This window comes from Lactuca virosa, chromosome 5 (assembly GCF_052849685.1).
Source record: "Lactuca virosa cultivar CGN04683 chromosome 5, Lactuca_virosa_CGN04683_v6, whole genome shotgun sequence".
Lineage (NCBI taxonomy): Eukaryota > Viridiplantae > Streptophyta > Magnoliopsida > Asterales > Asteraceae > Lactuca > Lactuca virosa.
The window spans coordinates 279770117-279793174 of NC_136430.1; the positions used below are offsets into that span (position 1 = coordinate 279770117).

At 33.1% G+C, this 23058-nt stretch overlaps 1 protein-coding gene and 2 long non-coding RNA genes across 3 annotated transcripts; 1 reads left to right on the forward strand and 2 right to left on the reverse strand.

The window, feature by feature from the left end:
- Positions 1-576: 576 nt before the first annotated feature.
- On the reverse strand, positions 577-3810 carry LOC145116980 (uncharacterized). The gene is made up of 4 exons (XR_013712417.1): positions 2507-3810; positions 2115-2214; positions 1251-1318; positions 577-788 (listed from the first exon to the last, which is right to left on the reverse strand). It is a non-coding gene; the product is annotated as an uncharacterized LOC145116980 (long non-coding RNA).
- A 151-nt stretch (positions 3811-3961) lies between these two features.
- Positions 3962-18131, reverse strand: LOC145115486 (wax ester synthase/diacylglycerol acyltransferase 11-like). Its single transcript, XM_079051779.1, has 7 exons — positions 17843-18131; positions 11431-11982; positions 11096-11162; positions 6016-6131; positions 5688-5897; positions 5409-5546; positions 3962-4365 (listed from the first exon to the last, which is right to left on the reverse strand). The coding sequence occupies exons 1-7, from the start codon at positions 18080-18082 to the stop codon at positions 4201-4203; spliced, it is 1488 nt and encodes a 495-aa protein (XP_078907905.1). The 5' UTR covers positions 18083-18131; the 3' UTR covers positions 3962-4200.
- On the forward strand, positions 8004-8901 carry LOC145115487 (uncharacterized). The gene is made up of 2 exons (XR_013711582.1): positions 8004-8432; positions 8540-8901. It is a non-coding gene; the product is annotated as an uncharacterized LOC145115487 (long non-coding RNA).
- Positions 18132-23058: the final 4927 nt, after the last annotated feature.

Consider the following 23058-nt stretch of genomic DNA (forward strand, 5'->3'; position numbering starts at 1 on the left):
TGTGCTTTCAGTAGTACGGGCCCAATACTACCTTCCACACCTACCTGTACCTTTCCCCAAGGCTCTATCTGATAACCCCAATTCGTCCCAAAATAACCATATCCCACAGACTACCGCATATCTCAAATCCCAGGCTGTCCTAAGATTTGCTCTACCCACATCAATCATACCAATCATAACAGGTTGCCTTTATGCATGCAAATTATACACAGAAAAGGATCAAATAGACTTTTGAATAAGAGATTCTACCCTAGGACCACAACCAAACGAGGAACAGGAAATAAGGCCAAATCAATCATTCTAAGGCCATAAGCTCCTAACCGTATACAATTTTAAAAGCATACACATAGCAAGATCCATACGATTATCATAGCTCAAATATTGGTATAACATGGCTAACATATTGGGGAACTACTTACTTGGCTCGGCCGATCACGTGCGTTGCACTCTCATCTTTTCCATTCTTTAAAAGATTGAACTTTTATTTTATTTTTGAAAACAATTTTACCATTTCCTCAGTTTGAGTCATGACACCTGAGAGTGTGCCTGAATCCCTCAAACCAAGGCTCCAATACCAACTTGTAACGACCCAATTTTCAAAAGAAATTTTTCATTTTTAATTAACCAAAACACGTTCCACCAATCATGTAATCCCAAATACAATTGTTTTCAATTTCATAACAACAACAATTTTTATTTTAAAACATCAAAGTGTCCCATGATAAAGACTGAGAGAGAGTGCATGCCGCGCCATCAAGCCTTGCCCTTGCCCTTGGGCTCAGATGTACCTGAAACAAATCCAAAAACTGTAAGCTAATGCTTAGTGAGTTCCCCAGAGCATACCCCACACACAATCCACATATCATATCTCATATTAGCTATAAAAGCTACATATATCACATAAGCCATGCATACAACAAATAGGGATGCCATAGGCTCGTCCCCAGGGTCTTACTCCAGGATACCATGGGCTCCCCACATGGTCTTACACCTAAGTGCCATGGGCTCTCTCATAGTCTTTAATAGGAAATCCATGGGCTCTCCACATGGTCTTACATCCGGTTGCCATGGGATCTCCCATGGTCTTTAGTAGGAAAGCCATGGGCTCTCCACATGGTCTTACCTCCAAGTGTCATGGGCTCTCCCGTGGTCTTCCATAGAAGCATACTACATATACAACTAGCAATCACTTATCATAAAATGGGTCGGCCTTGGTGCCTTAGACCCATTGGTATGGTGAGGAGACTCACCTCTCGCGAATGATGTGCTGACAAGATAAGATCCAATAAGTCCCAACGCACAGCTCCAACTCAACTTCCTATAAGCATCATGAGGTTAACTTGTCAAAATCCCTAAATACCATAAATACCTTCAAAGTCAACTCTAGTCAACCCTGGTCAAAGTCAAGGTCAACAGTCCATGTCGACCCCAACTCGTCGAGTGCATCTAGCAACTCGTCGAGTTCCTACAGAGTGCAGAAAACCTGAACAAACCCTAGCCAACTCGCTGAGTTGTTTCATCAACTCGATGAGTTCACTTGATATCCAGTAGACGGGGGAACCCGATCCAACTCGTTGAGTTGCTAGGGCAACTCGTCGAATCCCCCTCCCTGTTTGCTTATTATGATGATACGCCGAATGCAGGGACTCCAGGGCTTAGATCTGAAACCCTAAGGTGTCTAGAAGGATAAAGTTTCCAACATTACCCTCTACAAACCACTCTGAATGCTCTAAGGCCCTTATCAAAGGTTGGAAAACTCAAAAACTTTGCCATGTGGTCCAAGACTCTAGGGATCTGGAATCCCTCCTTTCCAGAAGAGTTACTAGTCCTCAAAATGTTCCAAAGATGGAGGCTTTATGGACATGCATGTCCAATCCATGTCTTTTAGTCAAAACGGCCAAAAACGGGAAATATACTCTAAAAATCCTTGCATGGCATCCTTGCTTGACCAAAAGCTTGATCTAGCCCACCTTGGGACTATTTTGCCCTGGAGATCCATAAACTTGCAAACTTTATGAACCCCATGCATGCAATCAACAAGAATGATAGGAAATGAAGAGTAAATTAAAGATCTAGCCATATTCTAAGATAAAAATCGAATTTTGAAGACTTACAACAGTCCACAATATGGTCAAGCTCAAGAGTGAGGGCTTGGTTTGCTGGATCCTCTCCTTCTTCTCACTATCTCCTTCTTCTTAAGCTCCACAAGTCACTCTAGCTCACAAAATGAAAGAGAATGGGGATTAGGGTTTAGCACAGACATTCTTAGGGTTTGGAGGCTGATGGAAGGTCAACCTCAAGGTTCTTAAGGAGATTATATAGGGTGCAAACCCTAAAAATTAAAGTTTCTCTTTACAGTTCCTACTCGTCGAGTCGGGGACTACCGACTCGTCGAGTAGAACCCAAATCCCGCGTCCTCATAATAGTCTCTAATCGACGAGTTGGAGCTCCCCAACTCGCCGAGTCCATGCACAAAACCCTAAAAATTAGATAAATTAAATAATACCTGGAACAGGTGTTACATAATGTTTTGTGTGAGTTGGCCTAAGATAATAATTTTACTACATAACTTTAGTATGCAGTACACGTTATGACGTAGTCGATTTTCACCATTCTTACAAGAAACTACATTGATCCTTTGCCTTCAATTCTGACCTTCAAACCATTTATAACCTTGAATTGTTTGGTTGAGATCTCGAAACGTAGTCTTGTCACTGATCATGTGATTACTCGCGCCATTCTCAAGATACCACATATTGGATTGATTTTGCTCTTTTTCATTTATAGTTATTAATCATGGGTTGACCTTTTCTTCATTCAAGTCACTTTTTTTGGGCTCACTATCACATATTACTACCATTAGTAAAGTTGTTTTTATTATCAATGTGACATTGGGCTTAGTTAGCTTCTTGTTTTCTTTCTCGTCGTTGGTTCTCACATTCTGCATCAGAGTGCCCAAACTCTTGGCAACTATAACACTTGATGTGACTATTGCCATGATTATCATTTGTACCTCGAGTGCCTTCATGAGACTAATGGTTGTTGCCTTGACCTCCACGATTTTCATGATTTTCACCATGACCTCTTCCCCTAACTATGTTGGTTTTGCATCTTGTTGCAATTGTTTTCCTGCGTGGAACGAGTATGCTCTTCTTTTTGTTTTTTTTTTCCTTTTTGTCCATTCTTGGAGGGTAAGAAACAACTTTCTCACCTTAGGTTCTTGATGAACCTTGATTTTAATTTCATGAGCTTTCAATCTTTCTACAACCTCTTCAAAGGTGATAGTATCAAGATCACCAAATTGTTCAAGTATAGATGCAAGTTGAACACACTTTAAGGGTACGACACGTGACATCTTTTTTACTACATATGCTTATTCCAATTTTTCACCAAGAGCTCAAATATTCTTCATAATACCTCCAATTTTTGTAGAAAAATATCCACATCCTTTGATTTGCTCATGCTCAACATCTCAAAATCGACTTTGAGAGTTTGAACTTTGGTTGTGTTGACTCGATTTGCACCCAAGTACATAGTTTTGAGTGTGTCTGAAGCTTCTTTTTCCGATTGCTTCTCCGCTATCCTCAACAAGACCTCTTCAGGAATGTCTTGGTTGATGGCATCCATTGCCATCTTGTCTTTCTTCACACCTATGGGATTTTGGGGGTTCTTTGGTTCGATGGCCTCCCACACTTCTTAGGATTTCATGTAGATCTTCATCTTTATGGACCATGTTGTGTAGCCAGTCTTTGACAACATTGGATATTGGAGGGTAATTGATCCTTCTTTGTTTGCTATCATTACACCAAATTCAATCTAAAACCAAAGTTAGGTTTAAACTTGATAAACTCATTGCTTGCAACAAAAAGGAAAAAAACCGAACAAAGAAGGAAAAGAAGGCCTAAAGGAAATTTAATGTTAATGCTTAAACTCTTAATATAAATTGGAAACACGACATCTATTTATTGAAAAATAAAATACTCATAAACTTGGTAAACAAGTAATAATTGATGAGCAAGTAATAGACATAGACTCCTGATTAAACTCAAACTAAAGTTTCTTTATTTTACCCATACTCCTAAACTTCTGAATTATTTCCAACAGGTACTTTTCTAAAAATCACACTAAATTAACAAACAAAATACTTAAATTACTTTTTTTGGTTTTGATGAAATGTGATAACACGTACATCATCATTCTCTACTTGTTCTTAGCACTCTCTGTTGCCAAAACGGAATTCTTGATAAGATGAAGAGATTCCTCTAGATCATCACATAGCCTTTGAGGGTCTGGTATGGTTTCTTCGTCTGCTGATATCACAAACGTCAATTTATCCACATAACTCACTATGTGAATCATCAATGCCTGCAAAAACATTATTATTATATCTCCATTTAAAATTTCTAAAGGTTTCACTTGACGATGGTAGATAGATAGATCAATGTCAAATTTAATATAAATATTCTACTATTTGCTGTCTTAAATACTAGTTTACAGAAAAACATCTAACAGTCTATCAGAAAGTAATAATTATTTATAATGGGTTATTATAAATGAAAAATATATAATTGGAAACTATGTTGTTTGTATTTGCATTAGCATGGAGAAAGTATGCATTGCAACTTTTTCCAACCTATATATAACAAACTAAAATTATCAATCTACCCGTTGTCATTTAAACATCATTATTCATATGTGTATATCATATCCTAAAATAAATTCTAAGTTTTTATTTTTTGTGTATGCTGCTTGGGCAAAATTTCAAACTATTATTATTACAAACAAATTGATGGTACTAATTTAGATACACACAATTCTTCTATTTAGCTTTCATAAAGAACATAATGTCATTTCAAAATTCATTGTGTAAGTTTTTCATGATATATATATATATATATATATATATATATATATATATATATATATATATATATATATATATATATATATATATAACTCTGCTTACCAAAGAAGTAGCTTAGTTTCCAAAAGTGAAATTTTGTTTTATGTAATTAAATCTCATCATATAAACCTTTAAATAGTGATTTTATTTTCTCTTAAATAAAGATCTACTGAAAAAACATTCATTTACATGCTATTTCTCCTCAATTAAATAATAGGAAATTTGCAACAATTATGCCTTATTTCAAGGCCAGGTCTACTAACATACTCATCCACATATAGCCACATGCATTTGATGTATGTATATATGTCTTCATAAACATACAGTTATATAACTATACTATACTATATATATATATATATATATATATATATATATATATATAGCGTACAATATTAATTGTCCAAAAGAACTGTTATAGAGAAAGATGAACTCCAACATATATAAACACTTATAAAACCGTGTTGCACCGATATAAATACACTAACATTAAATGTATACTTACATTGGGTTGTCCATAACAACTAGGAGCAAGGTAAGTCAAATCATGTCCATAAAATGTGACTTCTTGTTCCGGACCCGGTACATTTGAGAACCACAAGGTCGTGTTAGAAAAAACCTTGTGGTTTAGCTTCCCCACAGCCTGCATCAATCCCAAATTCAACACCATACCTAAAATAGTCATTAGTAGAGTTTCGTTCTGTAACTGTATCAATACAAATATACAGTCATAAAACGAAACTCGATGATTTTTTATTTTTGCATTGTAAAGTAATATATGTACCTTAATGCCGAACAACTTGAGGACAAAATAAACAATAAAATAAGTGTATAACGGCTCAAAAGAAGCTTTCTTTCGATCGATGACTGCTTTGGCTTCTTTTACGTAATCTAAAGGGTTAGTTTTGAGTCCAATTTTAAACGGGAGAAGCACATAACCGATCTGGTTACCCCATCTTCCTAACTTCCCAGTTTTCATTGTTTCCACGAGTGTCTAGGTGCACACAAGGTAAACAGAAAAAATGTTGATTATAATGATATCAAAGGCATATGCTTGAATCTAACAATTTAGAGAAAGGATGAACACACATGAAAGAAATTACTAAACTCACATCGACCCTAGTGGTTGCTCTTAGGTTGAAAAAGAATGTGGCGCGAAGGCGGATGTTTTTTGGAATGAAGTTGTTTTTGTTACAATGATAAGTCCCCTTAGCATTACTGATTTCACCTGAAACAATTATTTCGATTAAATACAAACAATAAAGAAAATTAGTCATTTTGAGATTGGAATGAAGGTCATGAGATAACAACATACTATTTCACTGATATCGGTCGAAGTTATAAAATAAATAATACTAACAAAGTAAATATACATATTAATAAAATGTAAAAACTATAATAGAATAAAATAAAGGGTCAACATTATTAGTTTCAAACCAATTATTTTAATATATTCAAAATGTCAATTTACATATTTTAATAGGGAAATCTCCAATAAAGTCTGTGCTAGTTTACGGTTTAATCCCAAATTTTATTTTTTGAACAGAAAAGTTTCGATTATTTTATATTTTGTCCAAATTAACGAAACAATCTTTATTTTTTTTTTCAACAGAAAATAAGAAATTATCATATAAAATTACATAATCGGGAATTTTTTGTTAAAAAGAATAAATGTTTTGAATAAACCGTAAATTAACCTAAAATATTAGTAACTTATCAGAGATTTTCCTATTTTTATATCATGAAAGTTTATCCATTTTTTGAAAGTGTTTTTATTAGTAATTGTGACTTGGCATATTAAATTGACAGAATACATAATTCTTTTACAAATGTAGCCAAAATTGAAGATTTGTTATAAACTTGGTCTTAATTATTTATTTTTTTTTACAAATTTGCTCTAGCTTTTTCTTACAACTTTATTTATATTATAAGGATTGATTAAAAATATTAAATAAAATGTTTAAACACCATGTATTTTTAAAAGTAAATTTCGGAATAAATACGGGCGAAATAATGAATAAATAAATATTTCAATATATACTAATAAAAGAAAATTTATTGACATATTTTAAAGAAATGATGAATAAATAACTAGATATTGCTAAGTTTACCATCATTGTCCAAAATTAATATTTTTAATGCATCTATTCTTTTAACTCTGGACAATGCAACATACAACTACCCATGAGTGAACACTGGTTGTCTAAAAAACTTTGAAATTTCAAGAACAAATCTGAAATCCGATGAACTGTTCTGGAATTAGATTTTTTTTACTCAAATCTATTTTTTTTAACAAATAAAGTAAATGTGAACTATATACAATATTAGAGCATAAAATCGGACATTAGATTGAAAAACTATGACATTAAACACTTTGAAATTGACATTTCGAATGTAAGGAGAGAGATTTATTTGGAAAAGAACTTGGCAAAAATAAAATAAAAAAAACACTTAAATTTGAAGATCATATCTGGAATGGACATTCGGGAGTACGTGATCATTTTTCAAAAACCGAAAAAATGATTGTTTTCTTAAAAAAACTCAATTATAATGGTTAGTTTACTCGATATATATATATTTTTTAAATACAACAAATGGAAAATTAAGGTTTTTAAAACGACATTTAATCTTTTTCTATTTCATATATATCTAAAGTTTATTGTTTGTTTCCATTTAAAGCAACGCAGATAGTCTAAAAGTATACCAAATTAAAAAATATATTAATATTAAATCATTAAGATAGTTTACAACTCTTAAAATGTTAAAAAAAAAGTAAATTTCTTAAAACTTTTTAATACAATATTGATAAATCTTTATAAATGGTCCATGTGGTTTCCAGAAATATCAAGTTTAGTCCTAATTTTTTCGATCTCAAATCCATGTGGTTTTAATTAGAATCATGGTTGGTCATTGTGGTTTTAATTTCTATAATGACTGGTCTTACTGGCCCAAAAAACAATGACTTATTTACTTATTTTATTTTGTTTTTCTATTTTCTTTTTTATACAACAATTAAAAAACCAAAAAATAAATACCACCCCTACCCAACCCCCACCCCACCCTTCCCCATCTCTCTTATAACTGCGTTCGCTTCCTTAGTTCGACCTATTTTTTTTGTCAATACCATCTCCCACGATGTTACTCACCACCGATGTCTACCTCATCTAACATCCATTTCTATGAACTACCGGTAACTACTAGCTTACAAAACCCATCACTGAAGCTTTTTATAGATGTAACAAAGCCATTGTCAGTGGCGACCCAACAATTCCAGTTGCTTGTTCCTTCTTCTCCGACGAATCACCACCACCCCTTCGTCTTCTCTAGTAACATAGTCGCGCCTTTGAAATCTTTATGAACATAGTCTATTCCGATCACAACAATAGAGCTTGAAGCTGCAAGGTTCAAAGCTCAAGAAGAACCCTGGCTAAAACATGATCAGTTTATTCAACATTCAGGAACGAGAAGATGTTTCACCATCACCATCCACTACCTAACGTCGCCCTAACCCCTGTGAAAATCATTGGAGGTAAAAGTACCCTTCATCTTTAATTTCCATCCAGCTTTAACACATTCACAAATTTGTTCGTCAGAGATAAAAGATGGGTCTTGTTCTTTTATTCACCATTGTTGTAGAGTACATATCCGACGATAATGTTTTATGGTGCTAAAATGCAAATCCGACGAAGATCTAGTGATGATGCATAACGGTCAATGAAGGAGGTTGAGGTAGGCCAAAACTGGAGAAGATGAAGGGATAGGGAGGTTTCCAGTGGCAATGGAGCAAATCCGATGAGTATAATCGCCGACGGTTTTGTGATAGCGAGCGTTGGTCAAAATTTTGTTGACAATGGTTATCTGTTTATGGTGGGTGATTGTTGATTGTTTATGATTGAGTGATTTTGGGTTATTTTACACAAGAGAATATAGATAAGATTTGAGAGATGCTTATATAAGACAATTTTTTATAAATAGAAAACATCAACTATTAGGTCGGACGGTGTGGGTGAGGGAAAGGGTGCGGGAAGCTTTCCCTCTCACCTGAACACCGCTCCTTGACCGAGGGAAATGTGGTAAGGGAGCCCATTGACGCACTCTCTCTCTTATTCCTATTGGCCAACTTTTTTTATTTATTTATATTTTTTTAATACTTATTAAATTATATACCTACTAAAAATTATAAAAAAAATATATCAAAATTCATGGTTTTTAATTCCCTACAAAATGAGTATAATATTTGTAGGAAATATATTTAAAAAAAAATAGTGAGGGAAGTTTCCCACCATTCCTTGGGTTTAGGTGAAGGAAATGAAAATGAGGAAAATGGTGTTGTGGCTCACAAAAAGTGAGGGGAAGTGAGGGGAGTTTCTCACCCTCACCCTCCGGTCTTATAGAAATTAAAATTATATAGACCAAAATTAGGGACTAAACTCGATATTTCTAAGAATCATAGGGACCATTTACGAAGATTTGTCTACAATGTTTTTTATAAGATTTTCTTTAAGTTGTAAAAAAAGTTATAAAAAGAAAATTTTACTTATTATTATTATTATTATTTTAGAAATTCATATCGTAAAAACAAATATAAACACAAATATGTAAAAAAAAAACATAGTTTCTAAATAATCTAATTTGTAAAACGAAAGAAATCTTAAAATATATACATGAAAATGAATATGTAAAATATATTTAGAAAACAAATTATAAAATCAATAAGAAAACTACTTTTTCAAAATATGTTTAAACGAAATTGTAAAAAAAAACAATAATATGGACCGAATTTGATAATAATAAAAACTGCAACTTGTGAATATTTGTAAAAATGAGAAGTTGGATAACAAATATGCACGTTATGGTGATCAATTTCCAACAATTTTTATCCGGTTGATCCTAAGTATTTTTTAAAGATACGTGTGTAGATCGAGGTTTACCATCAAATTAGTGGGATGGTTTATTTAAATCATTTTTTTTAAGGTTGGGCAATAAGTATCTTCTTTAACCAATTTTACCTCCTTAACATCAATCTAATCAATCTTTTACTTTTGATTTAACATCATTTTTCTTATATATTATTATTATTATTATTATTATTATAAATTTTGAAAACCATATAAAATTCGGACAACATTTTAAAATCCAGACAACATTATAAATTCGGACGATATTATAAAATTCCAACGACTATATAAAATGGAACAAAAGTAAAGTTTGCTTTCAATTCGCATAACGCACCACACAAATTTAATACCGAACCAATTAATATATCCGTGATAAATGAAGACAAACATTGCTTTTGTTCCGTTTTATATAGTCGTTCGAATTTGATTATGTCGACCAAATTTATAATGTCGTCCGTATTTTAAATTTTATCTGAATTTTAAAATGTTGTCCGAATTTTATACGGTTATTGAAATTTATAATAATAATAATAATAATAATAATAATATTAAAATAAAAATTAAAAAATTAAAAAATTAAAAACAACAAAAAAACAAAATAAAGAAAAAAAAAACAAAATACAAAAAAAATCACATCAGGAGTGGAATTGAAAAAGAATGGGGGTACTCATAAGTCGTAACATTAGCCTTTTAGAAGTGGTTATTTCTCAAGAAATGAAAACGTATAAAATATTCTTTAATTACATTGAAACTGGTTGGTAAAAAATAATGTTATCCCTAAAATAAATAGATAGTTTACTGAGTTTTGACATAAACATATAATTCAAATTTCCGTTGATGGTACAAATCAAATAGTTTGTTGTAAATTCATGATTTTGCCTCTTTTGAAAATAGAAACATAATCAAGTAGCTTATCATCAATTCGTGACCTTTTGTTTCAAAAACTTAAAAAGATGGTTGTCATGAAAAAATGTAAACAAACAATACCATTTGATATACCCACGTCACCCGTAGTAGAGCCTACGTGGGGTGAAAATTAATAATATTTTAGACGTAACAGAATTTTGAACCTTGATCTCAATTGTGAAACGCTACACATTAACCAACTTTCATTGTGAGCGTGGAAAATAGGGAAATTGGAATTAATAGGTGAATGAAAATGAAAAATTAACTTAATGGTACCAGATATTAGTTAGGTGAAATGAAGATGGAATTGCATTGCGAATGGATATTTTATCAAAATTTGATATCAGGAATTTGAAATGTATTGAGATAGAAATGCAACAGAACTTACTGTATCTACGATTCAAATAACGTGATAATCCTGCCTGAGTGACTCCAAGCACGACATCATTGACTGTCTGCAACATTAATGTCATCGATCACATAGATGTAGATTATCACAATTCGTTTTCAAACAAATGATCTTGAAGATCTTTACAAAAAGTTATTTTCTTTAACAAGGTTTTGTGGTAAAACCATACACGTGATAACATACTTTCCTTACCAAATGTCGTCACATGTTATCACTTATTTATTTACTTATGATTGTCTGTGCTAAAAAAGAAAGATGACATGTAATACGTGATACGTTTGATTTAATCCCAAATTATAAACATATTAACATACCACGCCCATGACATTCTTCACCGCCTTGATGTCAACTAAGTTGACGCTCCTGTGCACAAAACGCCTTGGTCTATTCTCAACTCCTAGATTGCCTTTTAATGGGGTTTCCGTGTCTTTAAGAAACAACACGGTGAACACAAACATCACAAGCGCAACACAGGAGTTCCACAACATTTCTAGAACCGAACAAAATCCTTTAAATTTTATGTAGCTGTAGTCTTTGTTGAAAGGAAGCGTAGGCAAGGCATTCGGATCCGATGATTTTCTTGTACAAGCAAGAAGAAGTGTCATTAAAGAAATACCGTCCCCTAAGGAATGGTGGAAGCGGAAAACACCTGTTCCTTCATTGTTGGTCGTCTTAATGTCAAGAATATGGAGATCCCATAAAGGTTTTGAGTCCTCAATGGGAGATTTACTGAGGTTTGAGATATAGTCCTCAACAAAACTGTCTGGAAATGCAATGTTTGGTTCAAGTTTTGGAACGATAACATGGTCATCGATGTTCACATTTGTCGGAACCCATCTGATGCTCCGGGTTTCTTTGTTGAAAACCTAAAAAAATCGACAAGCATGCAATAATTTAGAAATGAAAAAAATTAACTATCACAAACGAATTAAATGTGCAAAGTAATGTAATAAACCATTGTTTGGTTGATTTATAAAATATATAACGAATTATCTAGATATCACGTCGGATTAGATTAGATTAATCATCAAGTTATTAAACACAACAAAGATGTCAGCTAATAAAATTAAATTATTAATCCACACTTAAGTTATATCACCCAATAAAATATATAAAAATATAAAAATATTTTTATATTATATATAAAAATATAGTCTTTTGAAATAATACAATAGTTATAAATTTTATCATTTAATTGACTAAAAATAGTCATTTTCTTTAGATGAATGACTATTTTTAATCAATTGATAAAATGAAAAATTATAAATGATATATATATATATATATATATATATATATATATATATATATATATATATATATATATATATATATATATATATATATATATATATATATAACTATATTATTATACAAACCTTATTATTTTTAAAAATGGATTTAAAACATCAAGTGTTTAAGCTTAAAATACAACAATTTATTAATATAATAATATTATAATATAAATTCTACAAATTATAATGCATTAGTTACAATTATTGATGCATAATAAACTATAGTCAAATCTTATCTTTAGGTTTACTCATCTTTCCATGTTTGGGATATATTTTATTTAAAATCTAATTTGGTCAATGAACAAATGAAACGAAGAAAACGGGATTGGCTCTAAAAAGAAATTTTGAATTTTTAAAAATTTCCTTATCTTCCCTAATGCTTCTAATTTACAACCGACATTTGAGGGGAAGGTCAACGAGTTCAAATTTTAAAAAATTATTTTATCATCTCTTTATACTGCCGGCCCCTCCTCTATAAATTACTTGCATCCCAATATGTGATTTTCATTCTTTGTATCTCTCTAAAACACCACCACTTTGGGGTTCTGGTTCATGCACAAGTCGCCTCAAAAATCATCGACCTTCACATTCCAAAACACCATTGCACCACCCAATCCCAGCCACCTTAAACGGTCATATCCCCAGCCACCTTCAACGACACTAATGTTAAATGTACAGTTCATCTCTAGCTTCCATTGCCACCTTCACAGCCGGAAATCATCACCATAAACAACCATCGTCTTCTGCCTACACCACCATTAAAACTCACCACCGTCATAAGCTTCATCGAAAACAACCAACACTCACAACCAATACCACCCCCTTCTTCACCTACATCATCACCTATATAGCCACCCATTTCCGACAGTACCAATCACCACCAAAAACATCCACCGTCACCTACATCCATCAACCACCGAAACTCCCCATCTTTGTCTTCACCGATTTTCAACTGAACCACAAGCCATCACCATTGCCACCTTCGAGCACCATAAAGAGAACCATCCTCCACCATCTGTTATCATTATCTTCCATTAACCACCACTTACTACACCACTTCAACCCACTGAAAATCGGCATCACCGGTTCGCCATTAACCACCACGTCCACGTTTTCACATACCCAATCGGGAACTCGCACCTGCCAAACACCTCCACGAAGTCGATGCCATTGATGGAGCCATCACTATCTTGGAACACGACCTGTTACAACCGTAAACATCGACGGAGCCATCAGTACCATCGACGGAGCCATTGATGGAACCAAGCATCGTTGAACACCACCTCCACCTGTTAAAACCGTGAACATCTACACTACCAAAACTGTTGAGAACCACCCATCATCACCGTCGTCCTCTCCATCAAACACCATATGTGGATCAAGAGCAAGAAAGAAAGAAGGAGTAGTAGGAGTGTGCGATTTGTGTGGATAAACATATTTCCAGATGAATTAATTGGGCTAAGCATTGGTGGATTAGCTAATACACGAAAAATTGAACCTGAAAAATTCAAAATTGTTGGTTGATACGAAAAGTTTCACAAAGTTTCTTGGTTGTGTCTCCCAGACAAGCATGCATAAACTAAAGTATGGGTTGTGCATGTGTTTTTGTTTTGTTTTGTTCCAAGCCATATGTCGAGCTTATGCCTATATTTGTGTTTTATAAATATGTTAGTTGTGATTTCAAAGTTGAGACTTTTAGCATGTCATATGTATATGTAATTGAGGTTGTAATTAAATAACATTGTTGATGCACTATTTTGTAACTTTTTTTTGTTTTTATTTGTTAGTATCAATTATTAGTTTTTAAGGATTTTTTCATTTTCTTAAAGACAGTTGGTTTTTAAAACCAGAGATGACAAAAAACTAACCCGACGTTAAAGAAATGAGCTTAGGAGTAAGATTAAAAGGGTTCACACAATATGAAAGTAAGATTAAAAGTAATGTATAAATGGAGAAAATTATGGTGTTGTATTTCATTTTATAATATCATCAATTTTAAAGTTCTAACTGAATCATTTCTATGGAAGGATTATATGTATGCCAAGTTTCGGCAAAATATTATATTTGTTTTTGTTGGGACGGTTAAATAGAATATTATATCATCATATGTCGATGTATGAAAAATGTTGGTGTTTGATTACTTTGTTCAATTTTTATTTTCTTCTATTATGGCTGATCTTGTATGACTTCAAAATGGATAAAAAGTTGTGGGATATTTGTATGTTCTACAAGGATCTCAATATACTAAAATGTGTGTTTTACTTTCATATAATTTCATGCAATTAATTACAAGAGCATTTCTACGCTTTGAATTTCAAAATACATTGATAATATTGGTCATGGACAAAAAAAACTAAGATAAAGTTATGAATTAAAATAATTTTTTTTCCTATAAATCAAGCTTAAATTATAAAAAATACAAAATCCAATTTTATACAAACATGAAAATAAAATAGTCATTATATATAGGAAACGTCTACTATTCAAAAAGCTAAGTAATATCTTTTTAAATAATCATATTTTTTCAATTAATCAATGTATTAATAAAATAGAAAGCAACTTCAAATAACCAATAATTTATTGTTAGTAGCTACTAATGAGAAAACGAAAAAACTTTCAGCCTTACATCAATTAAGCATTAATATTTTAAATTGTTTTATTAAAATGTATTACGACATTCATAGAAACAAAAATTTAGTATATACTAGAAATGTTTTGATCCAAATATGATGTTTTCCGGTTTGGAATACTAACTTAGACGAAAATCGTAAATCCAATAAAGGCAAAATCCTAAATCTCAATCTCATTTTAACTGTCAACTCTCTCAAAACTACTATTTATTGATGTATTGTGAAATCTGGTTAAGATGACATGTTTCTGAAATAAAAATATTCATCAATGAAAAACTATTAATCGTCATCTCCATAGTGAACGTCTCACCCACTACTAAGAACTATATCACTAATGTTGGTCATACCATAAACATAAGACATAAAACCCTAAACATTAAAGGAAACTATTTTCCAAAATACCATACAAGTATTTACAACTATTAAAGATATATTTAAATGGTAAATGATAATTTTGATAAATTGTGTATTTTTTTGTAATATATCATTTTCTGAAAGAGAAACTAATTGTAGTATGAAATTATTCACCGATACAAAACTAAATGTGAAAACGAAATTATTCACTGCCCCTCGCCTGCCGCCCGTCGCATTGCGCGGGTAACAGCTAGTATATATATATATATATATATATATATATATATATATATATATATATATATATATATATATGAACAAATTACTGAAATCGTCCCTATGGTTTGGTAAAAATTACTAGTTTGGTCCCTAAGTTTTTTTTTGCACTCGGACCGTCCCTAGGTTTTGGTTTTATTACGTCTTTCATCCTTGTTACACATAAAAAGACTATAATACCCTTTTCTATTTTCTTTTTCATTTATTTATTTTGTTAGAGTTATTTATATTATTAATTAATTAAATGGGTCTCATCTAATTATATCTTTACACTTAACATCCCCATCACCAACACTTAACCTCCATGGAAATCAATTCCAGGTTCTCACTTCTCCGGTGAACAACCATACGCCACTACCATCTCCATCGGAAATCTCTTGCCTCCAGCAAGACCAAAACTCCGAGGAGACTAGAACACCAGCAAACAATAGATCCCGCTCCTATTTTTTTTCTTCCTGTCCATTATCAAGCCTGATGATAGAACACCACACACCACCACCATATCTGGCGGAACCAGAACTCCGACGAACACCATACGCCATCACTCGCCACCCCACACCCACCTCCATCATCTCTTCCCCCTAAACCAGTAAACCCTCATCAGTACCCTAACACTCACCCTCACTGTGATTTTTTCCCTCTCGTTCCTCCATTGAACTGCTGAAGGAGATTTTAAATCGAAAATGGAGATCTGCAATATAAGATCTGGAACTCAAATCGAAGATCTTCACTGAACCTGTATCTCAAATCTCCTATCACCATCCCCGTCTTACTGAAGTTAGAGCCACCACCATCGTGTTACTGACCGGGTGATTTTCTGAAATAGGAATCATCACCGCCATAGGTGGAGTAAGGTATCAGAGAATGAGAAAATCGAATTGTTTCCTTCCACCACTGCAGGCGGCTGTTTCCTTCCACCGACGCAGGAGGTTGTTTCATATGATTTTTCTTTCATCAACGATTTTGAGGGTAGGTTTTAGGTTCTGTCTGATTTGGTTCGTCTTTCATTTTTGGGATTGCATATGATTTTTCTTTCATCAACGATTTCAGGGTAGGCTTTGGGTTTTGATTTTCTGATTTGGTTTTGATTTTGGGATTTAATCTTGATCTAGTTTTGATTCTTGGCATTTAATCTTTGGATATGACCTGATGAAACTGTTTACGTTGGCGGTGGTGGTGCTGGAATAAATGGATGGTGGTGGTGACTGGTGGTGATTGCCGGTGAACAATGACCGGTGGTGGTTGTGCCGCAAGTGGGAGTTGGGTCCCAATAAATCACTTAATTGATTTTATTAAACCAATAAATAATAAAAAAATAATAAAAAAACTGAAAAAAGAAAATACAAAGGGTAATATAGTCTTTTCATTTCTAAAAGGGATGATAAACGCAATAAAATCATAACTTAGGGACGGTCCGAGTGTAAAAAAAACTTAGGGACCAAACCAGTAGTTTTTGCCAAACCACAGGGACGATTTCAGTAATTTGTTCTATATATATATATATATATATATATATATATATATATATATATATATATATATATATATATATATATATATATATATATATATATAATTTAATAGACTAAAAATAGTCTTTCCCTTTCAACAAAAATCGTCATGGGAGTGAATCGCATTTTATGACGAATCTTATATTTCATTCATACACAAATAGCTAAACAAGATTGTTTTTATTTCATTGCAATGACCCATTTTATTTCAACTATATATGATTAGTGCATAGCAAATACTATAAAAATATGTGAATTAGTTAACATCATTTATAGTGTCATAAAACTTAATTAGCAACGTAAATAGTAGACACGTCTCAGGAACATATAAATCTTCTGAAATTAATGTGTTGGTAATATAACTCCTAGAGTCCCGGGTTTTAATACCACCACGTACATTAATATTAGGTTTGCACCTAAAGTCTAAAAACAAAAGACCACTTTAAAAAGTGTCATATCAACTTAATATATGAAATTTATTGTTAATATGGTTCCTTTCAGAACGTGAGCACTTATCTTATTCTGTTGCCATTTGTAATGTCTCAAGTACAAAGTAACATAATGGTGTACTAAACTCAAATCAACGTCAAATTATATTACAACCCGCTTACAAATCAACCGCACGTCCTATATGAGAGAAATTAACAGACCATTGTTTACCTGTAGGCTTGAGAATCGAGGATGTCGAAGGAGAGATTGAACAAGATTTTCTTTTAATACATCAACGTTGATCTTAGTTTTGCACCCCATAATGGATATGATGTACACATTGGAGCCAGGTTCATGGAACAACCTAGCCATAGGGCTCAAAGGTTGATCTTCTTGTTCTTTAAATCTTGAACCATCTTCCGGAATTGTTTTGATCTGTGTAAGAGTGTTGAGACCTTGTGAGGAACTCATGGCTCCAACAAAATTGAAACTTTCTATATTTGGGAATGTAGTTTGAGTTCATGAATGACTTCCTTTTATGTAAATCCACCATGGCCCCATTCTTTATGATTTCCGTCATTATATCAAACAATAAAAATGGTCAATCATGAGCATTTGTGGGGTATGTGACCGCACATGCCCTTGTCGTTTAGGGATGGCCCCATACTTGTTTTGCACATATTAGTATTAACAACGGGCTAGTCATAGATTACTGACAGATTAGTAAAAAAATTTGTTTCGCCTAATTTTATAATAATTATCAGATTTGTCATTGGCTTTTTCTTATATAGAAAACTATATTTATTGGCCAATTATCATTTTTCGCACAATGCCTTAAAAAATTAGTGGACCGAGCCTGACAACTAATGATCTTACTAAGGCCATCTTGTATACACATCACGAGAAGGCTCGTGGTGTGTATACACCTCATCATCTTCTTCTTCCACCCTCATTCCATTCTCAATCCGGTATACTCACAACGAAGAAATGTGGTTGTTGTGGGTGTAAGCTGCAAGAGAGAAGAGGAGAGGAAGAGAGAAGAAAGAGTCCATGGTGAATTGTGGTGGCCAACACGAGAGACCACGCTCGTGGTTCCAGATCAACACCACGAGAGGAACGGGATAGTGTGCACGGAAAACCACCGTGGCCACCTGGACCACGAATGACTTCGTGATACCCATACCAGACGGCCTTAGGTGTAAAAGTCGAAATTGATAGATATTATATAATATACTTAAAATAAAATTTTATTTTTAAGAATGTATTTTCAAAATCAATGTTTAATGTCCTATATAATAACTATGAAATCTATACGATATGATTACCTAAGTTGTAAATTAAATTACTAGTAACCAGTATCTATTTTATCATTAAGTTATATTTTAGGTTTGATTTCTATATTACTACTAACTTATACTTTAGATCTTTATATATTGTTGTAGCCAAGTTGGTAGGTAACATGCGATTTACTTTAGTAGGACATCAAACATTATATAGAACAGCGGCTGCTCTATATGTTTCTGTAACGGGTTTGTCATAACTCAAATACTTTTGTTTTACATGCAATTTATCCTATACATAAATTTGGGCCGGCCATCTGAAACCCCTTCAATTCATCACCCTTCCCCCTATTGAGTATTAACTATTTGGGTACCTGTATGGTTTGTATTTGTTTATTTATTTATTAATTGTTATATATATATATATATATATATATATATATATATATATATATATATATATATATATATATATATATATATATATATATATATATATATATACATACTAGCCGTTTACCCGCGCCAAGCGACGGATGCAAATAGATTTTTTAGAAATTAGTTTCTAGAGGAGAATAACTCTTTTGCACAAAAGGTTTACAACGTTTAAACAATTATCAATAAGAGTCATCGTAGCAAAAACGAAATCAATAAAAATTAAAAACGAAAAGTTGAGATTTTTTAAAAATGTACACAAACACATGACTAATTGTGCATTATTAATCGTGCAACACTTCTTAATACACCACATTTGATGCATAGACTTCACTGCCGTTGAATTGTTCGTCAGAGTTCATTAATACTTTTTGTCACGTGATATCTCTCTGGACAATGTCATATAAAGTTGCTCATGCGAGAAAACCGATTTTGGAAAATAAATACTTACATTTGGAATTGTTTGTCCCTGAGCTTTATTGATTGTAATCGCAAAACATAATCGAATTGGAAATTGTTTTCCTATTGGATTAAACGGGAAATTGTTTTCTAAACGGGAAATTGTTTTCTAATTGCTATAGCTAAAAAAAGTCCAGGAAAACATTTTGTTTTATTGTGAAAGAAGAGTCATTTGGAGTAAACCCATGAAAACGTTGTAAACATAAAGGATTTGTGAAATTTTACATTTATGAAAGCCATAACCAAAATAATTTTTTTCAATTCGAATCCTTTCTTGTCCAACATGGGGTTTTTTATGCACCGGTATAAATTTCTATTGTAAACGACTTAAGTATGATATATCAAGCAATGCATACACATATTATCTTTTGATTTTATTATAAAATACATATATGAGTAATCCAGTCTTAATAAAACATTTGATCTTCGGTACTTGCAATTTGCAGATCTTCAGCTGTTAATAAAACACTTGAAATCTACCGATCTTCGGTTCTTAATGACAATGGACTGATCATGAACACCGATTTTGAAGCCATTGAAGTCATAATTTTTTGGTCTTTATTCTTTAAAAAGTTAAAAAGCTACAAATAAATAATGTATTAAAAAATGTTTAGTCAAAGGAAGTTGTCTAAACATGTCAATTTCATCAATACTTAAATTTAAAAATATTATTTGATCGATGTAATTAAATTGACATGGAAAATGAGTAATTAGTTGTGTAAAACAACATGGATGTTGAACTTTCAACAAAGTTAGAAATTCATAAACCATTTCGTGTTTGTTATTTGTTAATCCTTTTAACATTTAACACCAAAAAAATAATGTGATTAAATTGACAGTATGAATAAATGCAACCTATTGTTTGAACATATAATTAAACAAAAGGTAATTCAATAATGTATATTAGTGTTTTTAATATGTTAACAATTAAAAGTATTATATAAAATAGGGTAAATGCAACGTACTTTCACATATTTGTTAGTTATAGCTAGAAGATTTAGTTAAATCCATTTCCTTATGTTTTATCCCCATTTGCAGCTTCGTCCCCAACTCATACCACCATTATATAGCTTTTCATTAATTTGTAATTTTGTCTCTTTACTTGATTCCTTTTGTTGGATGCCACCACTCTATTTATTTGAAGCGTGTATAATTGTTTCCTTAGGGAATAAACAACCCTAAAATCAGCAAATAAAGAAGCCGGATTTAAATCAATTGCAACACAAAAAATCAGAAAAACAACAGTGAAACAACATACATGTAGTTTTTAATAATAAATCATAACACTTTAATAACTCACGTCCATGCAACTATTTCCTGCATTTAAACATCGAAACATTCCTAAAATGAAAGTATAATGCCATTACCTGCATTAAATTTTCAAAAAAAAAGTTAAAAGGTTAACCAAGGAGATAATTACGTCTATAAAATGCTACTTTTTGCATATAAATTTTCAAAACATTTAGAAGTAACCGAAATCAATGTATGATTGACTGAAGTATAGCTGATAGTAGCCATGCTTAAATGCATATTTAGACCAAAGTATACCTAATGGTGACGTTTACGTTTTGTTGTTTCGGTTTTGGATTTTGTACTGTGATGGACTTTTGGCCTCTGTTTCGACTCCTTTGTTTTCCTCCTTGGTGGTGTTAAAAGTAATCCAGTAATCTTTATTGAATATGCACGTCTTTTTATGTTAGGAAGAATAAATCAAAGCCACATGGTATCTGTATACCTGGTCTTTAGCTAGTATCAGTTAGTTCCTATTTTCATGCAAGTTTTTTTGTTTAAATAGTCTAGCTATGTACGTGACTGGTGTCACCTTTTTTTCTCTGTTATCAAGTTAAATAAGAAAAGCCTCTAAAGCTTTGGAAAACTCTGTTCCTTGTCCAGATTACTAAAGCTGCATAGATATTCCATTTTTGCCCTTCTATATTTTGTCCCCTGTATAGGTTGCTTTCCTGTCTCTGTTTCCATTTTGGTGTAAAAGTCCCTATTGTTGCTGCTAAAGTCCAACACTTGGTATCAGAGCAAAGATTCTGGTGCATGCCCAAGTATCAATCTCGTGAAGAGATGGCAGGAAACAATGGGAATGGCGACAAAGAAGGTCAAATTACTCTCCACTATCCAATGTTATCAAGAACCAACTATGGAGCATGGGCAATCAAGATGCGGGTCTTCATGCAGGCTCATGGTGTGTGGGATGCAGTAGAGCCCAGAACTCCAAACACAGATGTTGATGCAAAGAAAGACAAAATGGCATTAGCAGCGATTTACCAAGGGATACCTGAAGATCTTTTAATGTCATTGGCTGACAAGAAATCGGCCAAGGAAGCATGGGAGGCATTAAAAACAAGATTTGTGGGGGCAGACAGAGTAAAAACGGCGAGGATTCAAACTTTAAAGGCAGAGTTCGAATCACTTACCATGAAGGAGTCTGAAGGAGTAGATGATTTCGCCGTGAAGGTTAGTAATATCGTCAGTTCCATGCGCACTCTGGGTGATACCGTAGAAGAAGCCTATGTAGTGAAGAAGCTGCTTAGGGCAGTGTCGACCAAATTCCTGCAATTGGCCTCGACCCTGGAACAATTTGGAAACCTAGATGAAATGACAGTAGAAGAAGTAATTGGAAGATTAAAAGCACATGAAGAAAGAATGAAGGGCCATACTGAAAGTGATGATCGAAAGCTTCTCTTGACACACCAAGAGTGGTCAGAGAGGAACAAGAAGAAGGGTGATGGTGACTCCAAGTCCAAATCGCAAAGAGGAGGGTTTGGCGGCTCACGTGGACGAGGCAGAGGCAGGGACAGAGGTCGTGGTGGTAGTGGAAGAGGTGGCCCACGAGAAGGCAGCAATGAGGCATCTAGTAGTAAAGACAAGAGCGGCATCCAATGCTACAACTGCCAGGAGTTTGGGCATTATGCAGCTGAATGCACAAACCCAAGAAAGGAGAGGGTCCATGAGAACAACCTCATACAAGAGGACAACGAACCTGCACTACTGTTGATGTCCCTGGAAAACAGACAAGAAATGGGTGAAGTGTTTTTAAATGAGGAGAATGTGAATCCGAAATTAAAAACAAAAGGTGGAGAGTCAAACCAATCAAGGTTATGGTACCTTGATACAGGGGCAAGCAATCACATGATCGGTGATGAAAGAAAGTTCCATAACCTGAACAAAGAAATACAAGGTTATGTTAAATTTGGAGATGAATCCAGAGTCAGAATTGAGGGCAAAGGGTCAATAGTTTTCAAATGCAAGAATGGTGAACAA

Coding starts and splice junctions, on each gene's coding strand:
- LOC145115486 (XM_079051779.1), bottom strand. CDS start 18,082: ATGAGTTCCTCACAAGGTCTCAACACTCTTACACAGATCAAAACAATT. Junction 11,163..11,430: donor TGAAGAATGTCATGGGCGTG/GTATGTTAATAT, acceptor TTAATGTTGCAG/ACAGTCAATGATGTCGTGCT. Junction 6,132..11,095: donor TTATTTGAATCGTAGATACA/GTAAGTTCTGTT, acceptor TAATTGTTTCAG/GTGAAATCAGTAATGCTAAG.